General features: G+C 44.2%; 1 protein-coding gene across 1 annotated transcript; it reads right to left on the bottom strand.

Annotated features, from left to right (window-relative positions):
- Positions 1 to 3,517: 3,517 nt before the first annotated feature.
- Positions 3,518 to 8,395, bottom strand: LOC144328447 (fatty acid-binding protein, liver). Its single transcript, XM_077931965.1, has 4 exons — positions 8,238 to 8,395; positions 6,726 to 6,898; positions 4,570 to 4,659; positions 3,518 to 3,641 (listed from the first exon to the last, which is right to left on the bottom strand). Exons 1-4 carry the CDS (start codon positions 8,302 to 8,304, stop codon positions 3,591 to 3,593), a joined length of 381 nt encoding a protein of 126 aa, XP_077788091.1. The 5' UTR covers positions 8,305 to 8,395; the 3' UTR covers positions 3,518 to 3,590.
- Positions 8,396 to 13,156: the final 4,761 nt, after the last annotated feature.

Genomic DNA, 13,156 nt, shown 5'->3' on the forward strand with positions numbered 1-13,156 from the left:
TATTACTTCCCTTGATCTAGATGCTATACTCCTATTGATGAGGCCCAGAATTGCATTGGCTTTTTTAGCTGCCGCGTCACACTGTTGGCTCATGTCAAGTTTGTGGTCAACCAAGACTCCTAGATCCTTTTCACATGTACTGCTCTCAAGCCAGGTGTCACCCATCTTGTATTTGTGCCTGTTGACTCAAAGAAAATGTGTGTGCAATGGCGGGGATGGCTGGCGCGGCCGCATTTAAACGGCAAGCCACGCCCCCACCGAGCTTCCCTATTGGGTGCCCAATATAACAAAATGTAAATTTAAAATGTGCAAACTTATATGATTAAAAATTCATAGTATCAGGAAAACAACCAACAGCCACCAGGTTATACTCAGGTGAAGCAAAGAACGTCCTCACAGCCAAAGAGTTAATCTTTAGAATTTCCTACCTAACATTTCCATATGACTTTAATCCAGAAATTTAACAAGCAGCTGCCAATTATATGAGGAGTCGGCTTGTTTCAATCTATCCTATATATGTTGCATTAAGTTAACAAATTGCTAACAATATGAGCAATTGTATTAAGTTACCTCTCACCAGATTTGCTTCTGTCGACAGGTGTCTTTTGTATAGGTACTGTAATGAGCTGGGATTACAGGTAAAACCGCTCCCTTACAGCAGGTGCTTCTAATCTCAGCTTGTTACATACAGTGAAGATACCAGGTAGCCTGACATCTGGCTGGTTGATAGGGGATCAAATACTTATTTCTCTCATTATAATGTACATCAATCTCTAACTTTTGTCTTCTGGGTTTCTGGGGTTTTTCCTGTTGTTATTCTATCTCTCACAGCTACGATAAACCTACCATTAAAATTATGGACTGGTCATTTCTTCGTCAGAGGGCAAACGGGCAAATTTAGCAGGGGATCAAATACTTCCCCCCCCCCACTGTATGTCTGGCACCTTCGTTATACAGTTTTTAATTGTATGCTGATGATATACCTCTTTGCCCTGGCTTTTGACACCTGAGAAGTGTGTTTTGGGACCTGCCCTACTCTTGTGATTTGCTTAAACTGCTTTTAGCATTGCATTTTAGATTACGGTAACACATCCTGGGACCTGCTCGTGAATAAATAAATTTAATGCTAATAATAATACGACAGACAGTTTTTGCAAAGCAATTTTCCCAAACACAATGCATATTTGTATGTATGGATGTTTTTGTTTTTTTATTAATATATGCATTTTGTGCACGTTACTTGGCTGGAGAACTGCATTCCAAAATTCAGAGAAGTGCAGATTTTGAAGAATGGGTCTGTTTCACTTTGCATATGGTTTCAGAATATGTGAATAACGTAGGTTTTGCTTTTAATCTGAATTGAATTTCTCCCAAATCTCTAGCTACATATGACTACTATAATAGGTACTGTTTATGTGCTAATTAAAGATAACAGAATCAGAGACTGTAGAGTTGGAAGGGATCCTGAGGGTCATCTAGTCCAACCCCCTGCAATGCAAAATCTCAACCAAAGCATCCATGACAGATGTCCATCCAACCTCTGTTTAAAAACTTCCAAGGAAGGAGAGTCAACTATCTTCTGAGGAAGTCCATTCCATTGTCAAACAGCTCTTACCACCAGCTTGTCAATATCCTTCTTAAATTGTGGCACCCAGGACTGGACACAATATTCTAGGTTTGATATCACTAAAATAGAATAGAGAGCCATCTTATTATTTCCCTTGAACGGAACACTATACTTTTGTTAGTGCAGCCTAGAACAGCATTAGTTTTTTCTGCAATTACATCACATTGTTGACATGCTATGGTCTCCTAAGACCCTTAGATCCTTTCCACATGAACTACTGACAAGCCAGGTGGTTCTTCCTGCCTAGTGTAGAACCTGGCATTTGTCCCTATTGAAATTCATTCTATTAGTTGGGACCCAGTTCTCCAATCTGTTAGGATAATCTTGAATCCCGATTCTATCATCTGCAGCATTAGCTACCCCTCCCAGTTTGGTGTCATGTGCAAAACTGCAGATGTGTGTGTGATAGTAATTCTGAATTTATTTTTAAGGTTCTTACCATCTCGTTAATTCTAGTGTTCTCATTTTTTTAAGGGTGCCACAATTACACTGGAGGCAGAATTGTGAATGGGTTCTTGGATGCATGGATGATGTCAATACCAGCACATATCTATGCTGGAGGAGTGTCTGAAGTGAGCATTGCTATCCTATTCTAGTCACTCTTAGAGAGCTGTTGCGCGAATGTACCAAGTTTTGGCCCTCTAGCTGAGGATTCACAGTAACAGTGTTCCTTGCTCTTCTTTCTTCTCAGCTGCTGCAGGTCTGTAATTAATTGACACAGCTTTATGGGCAGGTATAGGGGCACTATCTGGAATCTTATATGAGGGCTTTGGCATGAAAGAGGCAAAAGATAGGAGATGATGTCCTTTGCAAGAGGAGAGGCACTTGATGCTTAACGATGCATCTTTGCCATTTGATGAGAAGCCAACTTCACATGACTAATTTGTGGTTGTACCCAACTGAGTTTTAGGTGGAGTAAAGCCATTGAAATGAATGGGCCTAAGTTAGTCATGTCCATTAATTTCAGTGGATCTACAATGAGTAGGCCTAGCGTTGTCAGCAACCCATGCTAACTCCATTCCATTTGGTGACACCAAAGCTTTCCTTGGAATCTTTTCAAAACTAAAGTCCTCTCAATTTCAGCAACGTCCCTTTACATTTCCCTTAGCATTGCTAAACTTAAGAAGAACCTTACTGCTGAAACACACCAATGGCCCCCAGCTGTTCTCACAGTGGCCAATGAGATGCCTGTGGGAAACTTGCAAGTAGGACCCAAGGGCAACAGCACTCTCCTCTCCTGCAGCTTCCAGCAACTGGTGTTCACAAGCACACTGCCACTGACAGTGGAGGCAGAACATATTGATAGTCTTGTTAGGATTTTTATCTCACCAGCTGCTCAGCAAGTAGCACTATGGTTGTTTATATCATGTGAGTGTCTGAGAGCGTGAGACAGGAAGTCTCATTACTGTTGGAGTACTGATAGAGGTTATTTCACTTCTGTGTGAGATGTTGTTCTGTACTGCTGCTGAGAGAGAGCAGACATGCTGTTGGAGCCTCTGTATATAGACCAGTGTTTCCCAACCTTGTGCCTCCAGCTGTTTTTGAACTACAACTCCCATCATCCCTGACTAGCAAGACCAGTGGCAAGGGATGATGGGAATTGTAGTCCAAAAACAGCTGGAGGCACAAGGTTGGGAAACACTGATATAGACTGTTAAATAAAGTAGTTTATAGCTACTCATTGTCTCTTTCTTCTGCAATGAGATGCCAGAAGATGAGTGTGCTCCTCTCAGGAGGAAGGGGTCGCTTATCACAGGTCTCTCTGGACTGAGGAAGATTTACAGCCAGAGAGTGACCACCGGAGAGATGCCCCGGAGTCTTGGGAAGGTGGTGGCCTTCCCAGGCGTTTTCCCAACAAGTCTTACCCTCCATAAATAAAAGGAAACATGATCAGTGATGGACAGGGCACTTTATTCCCCAAATATAAAAAGTCTGCTACAAAACTGGGTTGTCTTCTGAATCTTTAAACCTTCCGGCTTCGTCTGGTGAATGTTGCTGAGCCAGATGTGATGGTCTGTGGAAGATAAATTGGAAAAGGTTTCTCTAAATTGCCTCGTAACTAGCAGGTGTAAGACTTACCTAAGCAACGCAAAGTACATCAGAACGTGTTCCAAAACACTGCAAATAACCAGGTAATTGGGGCAATTGTTGAAGCCAGGGGACCAATTAAAAGTAGATCCCTTAGTAAATTAATTGACACATACAATTTAGCTTCAAAAACATTCCAATGAAACTATTTTGTTTGGAGTGAGTTTTCACCTTTGTTCGAGCCATGGCTATTGTTGGAGCATATTCCTGATGAGATCCAGTTTGTGTAGTCTTGGATTGGGGATAGGGTGGCCATGTTCAAAATGCTCTTGTATGTATTAGCATCTACACCTGCTTCGATTCTTGCTTTCACATTTGCAATAGTTAAAGGAGCATGTGCCCTTTGAGCATGTGCAGAGTGCCTTTCTCTAGATGGCCTGCAGTATTTTGCAGAACCATGTGGCATGATGCAAAATGCCAAAATAAAAGTGAGCAAAATGCTTGATGCAAAATGCCAAAATAAAAGTGAGCATAATGCTTGCATTCTTGACCAATACTTCCCACATATCTGGGACTGGGAGAACAGGAGCTTCCAAAGGCAGAGGCACAGACATTTTCCCAGCCCCTCTTTTGGAGAAAGTGACCCTTCTGCAACTGTTCATCTTAAAATACAGTGGTACCTCAGGTTAAGTACTTAATTCGTTCCGGAGGTCCGTTCTTAACCTGAAACTGTTCTTAACCTGAAGCACCACTTTAGCTAATGGGGCCTCCTGCTGCTGTTGTGCCACCGCTGCACGATTTCTGTTCTCATCCTGAAGCAAAGTTCTTAACCCGAGGTACTATTTCTGGGTTAGCGGAGTCTGTAACCTGAAGCGTATGTAACCCGAGGTACCACTGTATCAGCATTTACTCACCTCCACCATTTCATTGCCAACTACTTGCTGCTCATGGACAAATTTATCTGCTTTGGCTATTAGTTTCCCATTTTCCAGGGTTACTGTGCACTGTTTTAAAAAAAGAAGAAGAAAAACCATTACTGCACAAGGTTTGGGCAGCAACAGATCAGACGCATAGGTGGCCACAACCAAATGGCCAGCAGAAGGTAGAGTTGCACCAGAATGAAGGAAATGAATACAGGCAGTTACTGTTTTAGGCACCTCCGATATGTGCATGACTTCACATGTCCACATTGCAGTGAACCCAGAAACACCCAGAAAATGTCACCAAAAAAATCACAAAAAAGGGGCAGAACAGGACAGGGCACCTTACGCAGGCACCACTGATGTGCGCAGGGGTCTGGAACGTAACCCACACTCAAATCAGTTGCTGCCTGTATATACATTCTAACAAATGTGTACATTATGGAGCCCCTAAAGTAAATAGAAGCTTCTCCATTCACTGCAATGGGAAAGAAACAGGTGCCTCCTGGGAATACTGTGCCACAAAGATTGAGGGTTGCCAGCCAGGCCCAGAGTCTCTGACCACTCTGCGCCATTCATTTATAGCACTTTGCTACCATGTTAAACAGTCATGGTTTCCCCCAAAGAATTCTGGGAACTGTAGTTTGTTAAGGTTGCTGAGCATTGTTACCAGACCCCTGTTCTCCTCCCAGAGCTTCAGTTCTCAGAGTTTCCTCTGAAGAGGGCTTGGCTACTCAGCGAACTGTAGCTCTTTGAGGGGAGTAGGAGCCTCTTAATGCCTCTCAGGATCCTTAACCACCTACAGGCCCCAGAATCCTTTGCGGGAAGCCATGCCTGTTTAAAGTGGTGCCATAGCACTTTAAATGTATGGTGTGACTGTGGCCTCTGTGTCTAGCTTTAAGAACCCGCCCATGTGGGCTCTCACATGCAGGTGTGAGTAGGGATGAGTGAACCTGTTTTTCATTGTTCCATTCTTCAGTTCTCTACATTTTCACATCAGTTTGATTTTTTTAAAACGTCTTTGTGAAAATTCACTAGCATTTTCATACAAATTTATCCTCAAATATATACATTTTAATGCATTTTTTTGTACTAATATACTCAATTTTGAGAAGCCGTTTTCCCCAATATAATGCATTTTTTTTCTTTGTTATTTTCTCCAGGATATGCACTTTAATGCACACTTCACCCTAGCAGATGCCTTCTCGTACCTGTTACTTGACTGAAAAACCTGCAATGCAAAATTTGGGAAGTGTGGATTTTGAAGGACGTCTGTCTTTTGCCTTGCGTATTGCTTTGAAATGAGATAGGTTCACCTTGAAATGAAAACTGGATCAAATTTCTCCCTTGTCTGCTTTTTTTCCTGGGAGTCTACATAGAATTCAGGACTCATGCACACTTTCGCTTTTCTTGTGCTGAGAAAGGAGACGTCTGAGTGCTTTCCTGCTTGTCCCGTACTTTCTAGGTGCAGATCCAACAGGTTTTGTCTTTGTCCCATCACTTTCCCCCTAGGAAACCTGTATTTTAGTGCTATATTGGAACAAGCAGCAATCTGAGGGAAACCTGATGGCCAATTGTTCAAATTCAGTGCTAAACCACAGGTTCCCCAGGGGAAAGCGTCAGGGCAAACCGAAGAAGTGTGGATGACAACAGCAACCAGGTGAGGCAGCTGCACCAGGTGAGGCAGCTGCATCGTATGCCTCTGAGGATGGCAGAGTAAAAACAGGTAGGGCAGATTTGAGTCAGGAGGCACAGTCCTGTGGGATTTTCTCTTGCTCAAGCCCCAGTGAAATGAGCAGCAACTGCAGCTTAGTGTCGCAGGAGATTGTGCACCCTGTTAAATTCATGCACGTGTGAGGAGCGGTCGGTTTTCTACATTATGCACCAAAATATCTTGGACTGGTCCTTTTCTGTACATTACAAACAAGACAGTTTTAAAGAAGTGTGGTTATAATGTCTTTCCAGCAAAGAACCTTGGGAACTGTAGTTCTGGCAAGGCATCTGGGAATCTCCACCAGCTACAGTTTCCCAGCAACTCTCACACTGGAGTCAACTCTGCTCTAGTTTGTGTTGCAGATGTGCCTGAGTAATCGATCGGCAGCGTCAAGAGCCACCTGCTAATGCTGCTAACTCTCAAAGCCCTTAGTTACCTTCACTTTCTTGCCATCCATAGTGGTCATTTCTGTTTCTTTTCCCAGAGTAAATGAATTTGTGACGGATTTGTTGGGGGTTTTGGATGTGACGACAAAGCTGTTCCCGGTTTGCTGGATTTCAGTGATGGGCTTAATGTCTTTAGCCGCTTTGATGATATCGTCTGACAAAGCTGGGGAGGTGGAGAGAGACAGAGACACACAGAGAGATGTGGTGGAACAAAAAATGGAGAACATGAAAGATCCTGACTGGATCAGATCAAAGAACTGCTTATTGGAGCATCGTTCTTCCCCCCTCCCCCAATATACCTCTGGGGACACCTTCAAGTAGGAGCACAGTCTCCTCCCACTATTGCTCTCCTGCAGCCATAGTTCACAGGCAATGGAAGTTCCATTTTGCTATCATTCCTTCTATTTCCCAGGCTTCTGGTTAGGAGTGCCAATCCTTTATGTAGCCCAAACACCACCACCTCAACATGACTGGGAGGTATATCTACAGGCTTGTGGGGGACTCCAAATTAAAGGACCCCCAAACTGAGCATGCTCATTGACCACAGAATGACTGTAGGAAGGGGGAGAAGTCAGAGGGGAGGTGGGGTTGGAATCCTGAACAGCAGCCCTAGAAAGGGCAACATTTGGTTGCAGGTGCCAACTGTGCATGGCTAATAGTCACTGCTAAGCCTCTCTTCCTCCATGTATGTGTCTCACTCGTTTTTAGAAGCACAGGAAGCTGCCTTGTACTGAGTCAGACCCACTGATTCATCCAACTCCATACCAACTGGAAGCAGCTCTCCAAGGTTGTAGGCAGGGGACTGTCTTCCAGCCCTGCTCAGAGACCCTGGAGATTGAACCAGGATCTTCTGCATCCATATCAGATGTTCTGCCATTGAGCTATGGCCCTTCCTTTTAGATTTAACGCCTTCTAAAGCAGTGACCATCACCCCATTCTATGGTGGGGAACCCCATGCATGCTTTCTGCCTGAAGGATTGCTTCCTCTTGCCTGGAAACAAGAAACATTATATTCTCAGTAAAAGAGCAATTCTGAGGTTGGAAAGGTTTCGGGAAGATGTCTAAATTGGGGTGGTGGTGAATGTATGGCGAGGAATGATGTAGAATTGGAAGGGACCACCAGGGTCATCTAGTTCCACCCCCAGCAATGCAGGAATCTTTTGCCTAGCATGGGGGCTTGAACCCATGTCCCTGAGATTGAGTGTCTTAATTGCCAACTGAGCTATCCTTGGCCTCTAAAACTGGAGGGAAACAATCAGAGAATTGTGGCAAAGAAGGACTTTCTAACTGCAGCGAAAGATTGATTTTGTAGCAGAAGATGCTGCTCACCTTGATCTAACAAAAGAGGTCTGCATGGTTGCTAGCCCTGCCCTTTGCCTCTCTGCCCAGAGGACTTTACAAATTCTATTAGTCCTCAAAGCAGAGAGAGCAGGTCTCCCGCGAGACCCCTGATTATACTCCAGCGAACTTGTCTCTTCCGGAAAAAGCAAGGAGCTGCTTACCAATAGCTTTCAGGAACTCTTCATATTTCTCTTGGCTGTAGACCTGCCACGTGCCATTGAATGCCATTTTGGAAAGCAGGAATGACTGAACGACAGGCTACTGGTGCAGGGCAAAAGAAGTTGGTGTCCCCAACTTAACTGGGTGCCATTTATAAAGATGTGAATCCTGCATCCTGTCCAGATTCAAGCTGCAAATGATTATACTAGGAACTATTAATAATTAATCCTAAATGTTGGCTTATTGGAAATAACCTTCCGGTCATTGGGTTGGTGCAAGCCTTGACTGATTCCTCACAGGAACAGGCATTGGCAAATCACACATTATTTCAAGATCCAGGGTTTATGTAACAATGAAGGCAGGAAGCCCCAATTTATTTAGGGTGGGTGAATCCAATGCAAAGGTGGTTGAATCTGTCAATTTCAGTTTCTCACTTTCCTACCCTTAAATTCATTTGCTACATTTCCACATCACTTGGTGATATATATATATATATATATATATATATATATATATATATATAACCAAGTCCTCATGAAAATGCTATTTTCACTAATTAGGCATTTTTTGTGTATACTTCACCCTGGTATATCATATATCTCCTCTACCCTCACTTCAGATTTTTACCACAGAGCATTAGGGATGGATGAATCTGTTGATTTTAGTTTCTCATTTTCCCAGTCTAAAGTTAAGACCTGCAGTTTGCATTTTTTTAAAGTCCTTATGAAAATTTGCCAACATTTTGGTGCACATTTCTCCTAATATACACACTTTTGTATGCAATTTTGACTAGTATGCACATTTTTGCAAGCAATTTCTCCCAATATATTTTGTGTTATTTTCATCCATGTGTGCATTTTTATGCATGCTTCCCCTAATATAAGCATTTCTGAACAAATTTATTTGGTTGGAGAACCACATGCAAAATCTGGAGAAATGTGAATTTCGAAGGATATTTGGAAGTATCTTAGAGAGAGGCTGCCAGTCAGTGTAGACAATACTGAACTAGGTGGACCAACGGCCTGACTTGGTGTAAGGCAGCTTCCTTTGTTCCTAGCATAGGCTTAAAAGCAAAAGCAAAAAAAACAAACAAACTACCTTCCAACTTCCAGCTTGTGAAAGTTTTGATTCCTGATTGTCTAGAATCACCACAGGCAGCCAGGTGAATGTCTATTGAAAAACGTGGCCTATCAGGCAGGAGGATAGAATGCTTGATGATCGGTCCTTCAAAGCTGAGATTGCTGGTCTTCAGTTTGATAGAAAATCAAGTGGATCATATAGGACACTAGCATGGTGGCAACCTTCTTTTGTACTTAGACATCATGGGCAAAATTCAGAAGTTCATGGTCCGTTTATGATAGTCACAGCCATACCCCAGTCACAGCCACACCCTCTTCTAAGATTATGCAATACAGTGGTACCTCGGGTTAAGAACTTACTGTATTTTTCGCCCTATAGGACGCACTTTCCCCCCTCCAAAAATGAAGGGGAAATGTGTGTGCGTCCTATGGGGCAAATGCAGGCTTTTGCTGAAGCCTGGAGAGTGAGAGGGGTCGATAGCTTCAGGAAGCTATCCGCAAGCCGTGGGAGAGCTGCGCGACCTGAAGTGAGCTCAGTGCCCCCCCAGGCTTCGGGCTTCGCGCAGCTCTCTGCAAGCCGTGGGAGAGCTGCCTGTTCTGAGGGCTGGGGTCGGGGGAAGCTTGGGCTTCCCCCGCCCCAGCCCTGCGCCTGGGGGGGGGGATAATTTTTTTTCTTTATTTCCCCCCCAAAAAACTAGGTGCGCCCTATGGGCCGAAAAATATGGTAATTCGTTCCGGAGGTCCGTTCTTAACCTGAAACTGTTCTTAACCTGAAGCACCACTTTAGCTAATGGGGCCTCCTGCTGCCACCGCACGATTTCTGTTCTCATTCTGAAGCAAAGTTCTTAACCCGAGGTACTATTTCCGGGTTAGCGCAGTCTGTAACCTGAAGCGTCTGTAACCTGAAGTGTCTGTAACCCGAAGTACCACTGTAATAATAATTAGGGGCTAATTGCAACAATCAATGCAGATCTCCCTGTGTTGCTTTTCAGCGAGAGCTATTATTTTCTGTGCACATACATGAGCAAATGTTTTGGAGTGCTCCAATATCTTCCTTTGCAGTGACTCAAGTTGCGTTTTCCTTGAAGTTCCGTTGTGCATAACAGAACTTGCACACCATTCTCTTGAAAACGGAGGCACCTTGCATTTTCATTGTTCCTAAATGCTCAGTTTTGGAGCATATGGAAAAACAACTCCTTGGTGTTCTTCTCATGTGCCTTCTCCAGGGTGACCCTAGGAGCCAATCCTCAGTGGCCAACTCACCTCTTTTCACTCCCATTGGCTCCAATCAGCACAAATGGTAAGAAGACGTCTTCTCAGTGGCTACGAAGCTCCCCTTTCATGTTGATTGGATGGCTCTAGGATACTGGAGACAGGGACTCTGCTGCAGAAATAGTAACAGGTCTTTGACCCCACCCCCCATGACTCCAGACCTCTACACCTTTTGGGCACAGGGCCAAAGAACAGAGATGAATCATCACTCCAGGATGATGGCTTGTTAACTTTGGCAGGCTTTACACTACAGTGTAACCTTGTATGCCACGAGATTGCTTAATTGAAGTAGTATTTGTGTACTACCAGGTCTGACCTACCTAGGTCAACATTTCTACTCCTGCATACTACACAATGCACCCCCTTTTGATAGCAGAATGGAAGAGTAATACTTCCCCCTCTTTTTGTAGCTGTATGCAACTTGTCCCCCCCCCCCAAAAAAATGCCAAGAGGTGGAAACCATCTTAATACCCCTGCGCCATACTTTGAGAAACACCACACCATGAGTCCTGGTTTGGAGCAGCTTTGCACTTGCAAAGTACTGTTGAATTGATTTGGTGGTGACAGGCTTGGTGACTCCAGGCTCTCACTAAAAACTCCTTGTTAGCAATAGCACCATGGGCTACTGGTCTGTTTCCAGGCATAAATCAGTGCTGGTTTTGACCTACAAAACCTTATATGACTTTGATCCAGGCACTTTTGGTGAGGACACAAGAGAGGGATTTCTCATGGTTCCTCCCAGATGGTGGAACTCCCTTCCATGGGAGGCTATGCTGGTCCCCTCTCTGCTTTCCTCTCGCCAGCAGACAGAGAGCTTTTTGTTCAGACAGGCCTCTGGCTGTTATGGCAGAGTCTTCTGAGGGTGGGTCACAATTAGTGGTCCTGCAGCTGAGGTAGGACATAAAAGTCTTACCATCAGGGTCCTGGAGCAACTGGCAGATGCCTTTCTTTCTTTGGCAATCACTCGTAGACGAGTATGCCAGTGTGGTGTAGTGGTTAAGAGCAGTAGACTTGTAATCTTGTGAACTGGGTTCGCTTCTCTGCTCCTCCACATGCAGCTGCTGGGTGACCTTGGGCTGGTCACACTTCTTTGAAGTCTCTCAGCCTCCCTCACCTCACAGAGTGTTTGTTGTGGGGGAGGAAGGGAAAGGAGAATGTTAGCCGCATTGAGACTCCTTTGGGTAGTGATAAAGCGGGATATCAAATCCAAACTCCTCCTCCTCTTCCTCTTCCTCTTCCTCTTCCTCCTCCTCCTCCTCCTCTTCTTTTTCCATAAACACGGTTTTAACAATGAGTCCGTAAGTGACGGTGCAGATGTACAGGGAAGGGCTGTAGCTCAGTGGTAGAACATTGACCTTGCATGTAGAAAGTTCCATCTTCAATCCTGGATATCTCCATGTAGGTCTGGGAAGGACTGTTGCCTGAAACCCCAGACCAAAAGTCTGACTCAATTTAAGGCAGCTTCACATACCGTATTTTTCGCTCTATAAGACGCACCAGACCACAAGACGCACCTAGTTTTTGGAGGAAAACAAGAAAAAAAATATTCTGAATCTCAGAAGCCAGAACAGCAAGAGGGATTGCTGAGCAGTGAAAGCAGCAATCCCTCTTGCTGTTCTGGCTTCTGTGATAGCTGCACAGCCTGCATTTGCTCCATAAGACGCACACTTTTTAGGAGGGGAAAAGTGAGTCTTATAGAGAAAAAAATACGGTATTTGTATGGTCCTATTTTTATAGCATAGGTATTTATTGAGTAGAGGCCCCACCCACTAAATGCTGTATCTGGTCAGTTGATGGGCTGATGCCTTCTGTGGCCATTGGCTTCTGCTAGGCCCTGGGGTTTCAAGCTGTGGGGATATCTCCTCAAGGCTCTCCTCATCATCCAAGGAATCTGTTCTGGGGAGATGTGGACTCTGTCCTACATGGGATGGACCAGGGAGTGGAGCCATCTTCTCCTCAGAGAATCTCCAAGGGTTCCTGGACTAGGACCAATAGCAACTGAATCATGCAGACCATGCATAGGAACACATTTTCAGAGCTAGCTTTGTATCAGAAAAACATACGTACGTATGAGATGGAGATTAGGGCTCTCTCAGACAGGGTGGCCATGTCTTACTTTACAGAGGGCAGTCATGAATGGCTCTCTGGTTCCAGCCTAGTTTAAAAAGAAATAACATAGGGAGGGAGAGCAGGAGGGGGCCTTGAAGAAGCTGCCCATCAACACTTAGCACCTCAACAGCAGACCTGGAGAGTAGGTACACAGGTCACTTGAGCAGTCTTTCCCACTGCGGTGAGAAGTATTGCGTTTCTATTTATTGTAATTATTTCTGAATTTGCATCTTTACATACAGTATAAGTTAGCATATGCCAATTTCTTCAAATCTGCCTCCTCTTTTGGGTTATGCAGTTCCTCTTCTCTTTCCCCCTAATGGTATCGGAATTGTCCTTTTGTGCCTGAAGGCATTTAAGTGCCTAACAGGACATATTCAGTTGTAACACTGGAAAAGTTCATTATCTCTTAAGCAATCCTGCTCAGTTCTGCCAGTTACCTCTTTTGACTTCTGCTGACC

This window comes from Podarcis muralis, chromosome 7 (genome assembly GCF_964188315.1).
Source record: "Podarcis muralis chromosome 7, rPodMur119.hap1.1, whole genome shotgun sequence".
NCBI lineage: Eukaryota > Metazoa > Chordata > Lepidosauria > Squamata > Lacertidae > Podarcis > Podarcis muralis.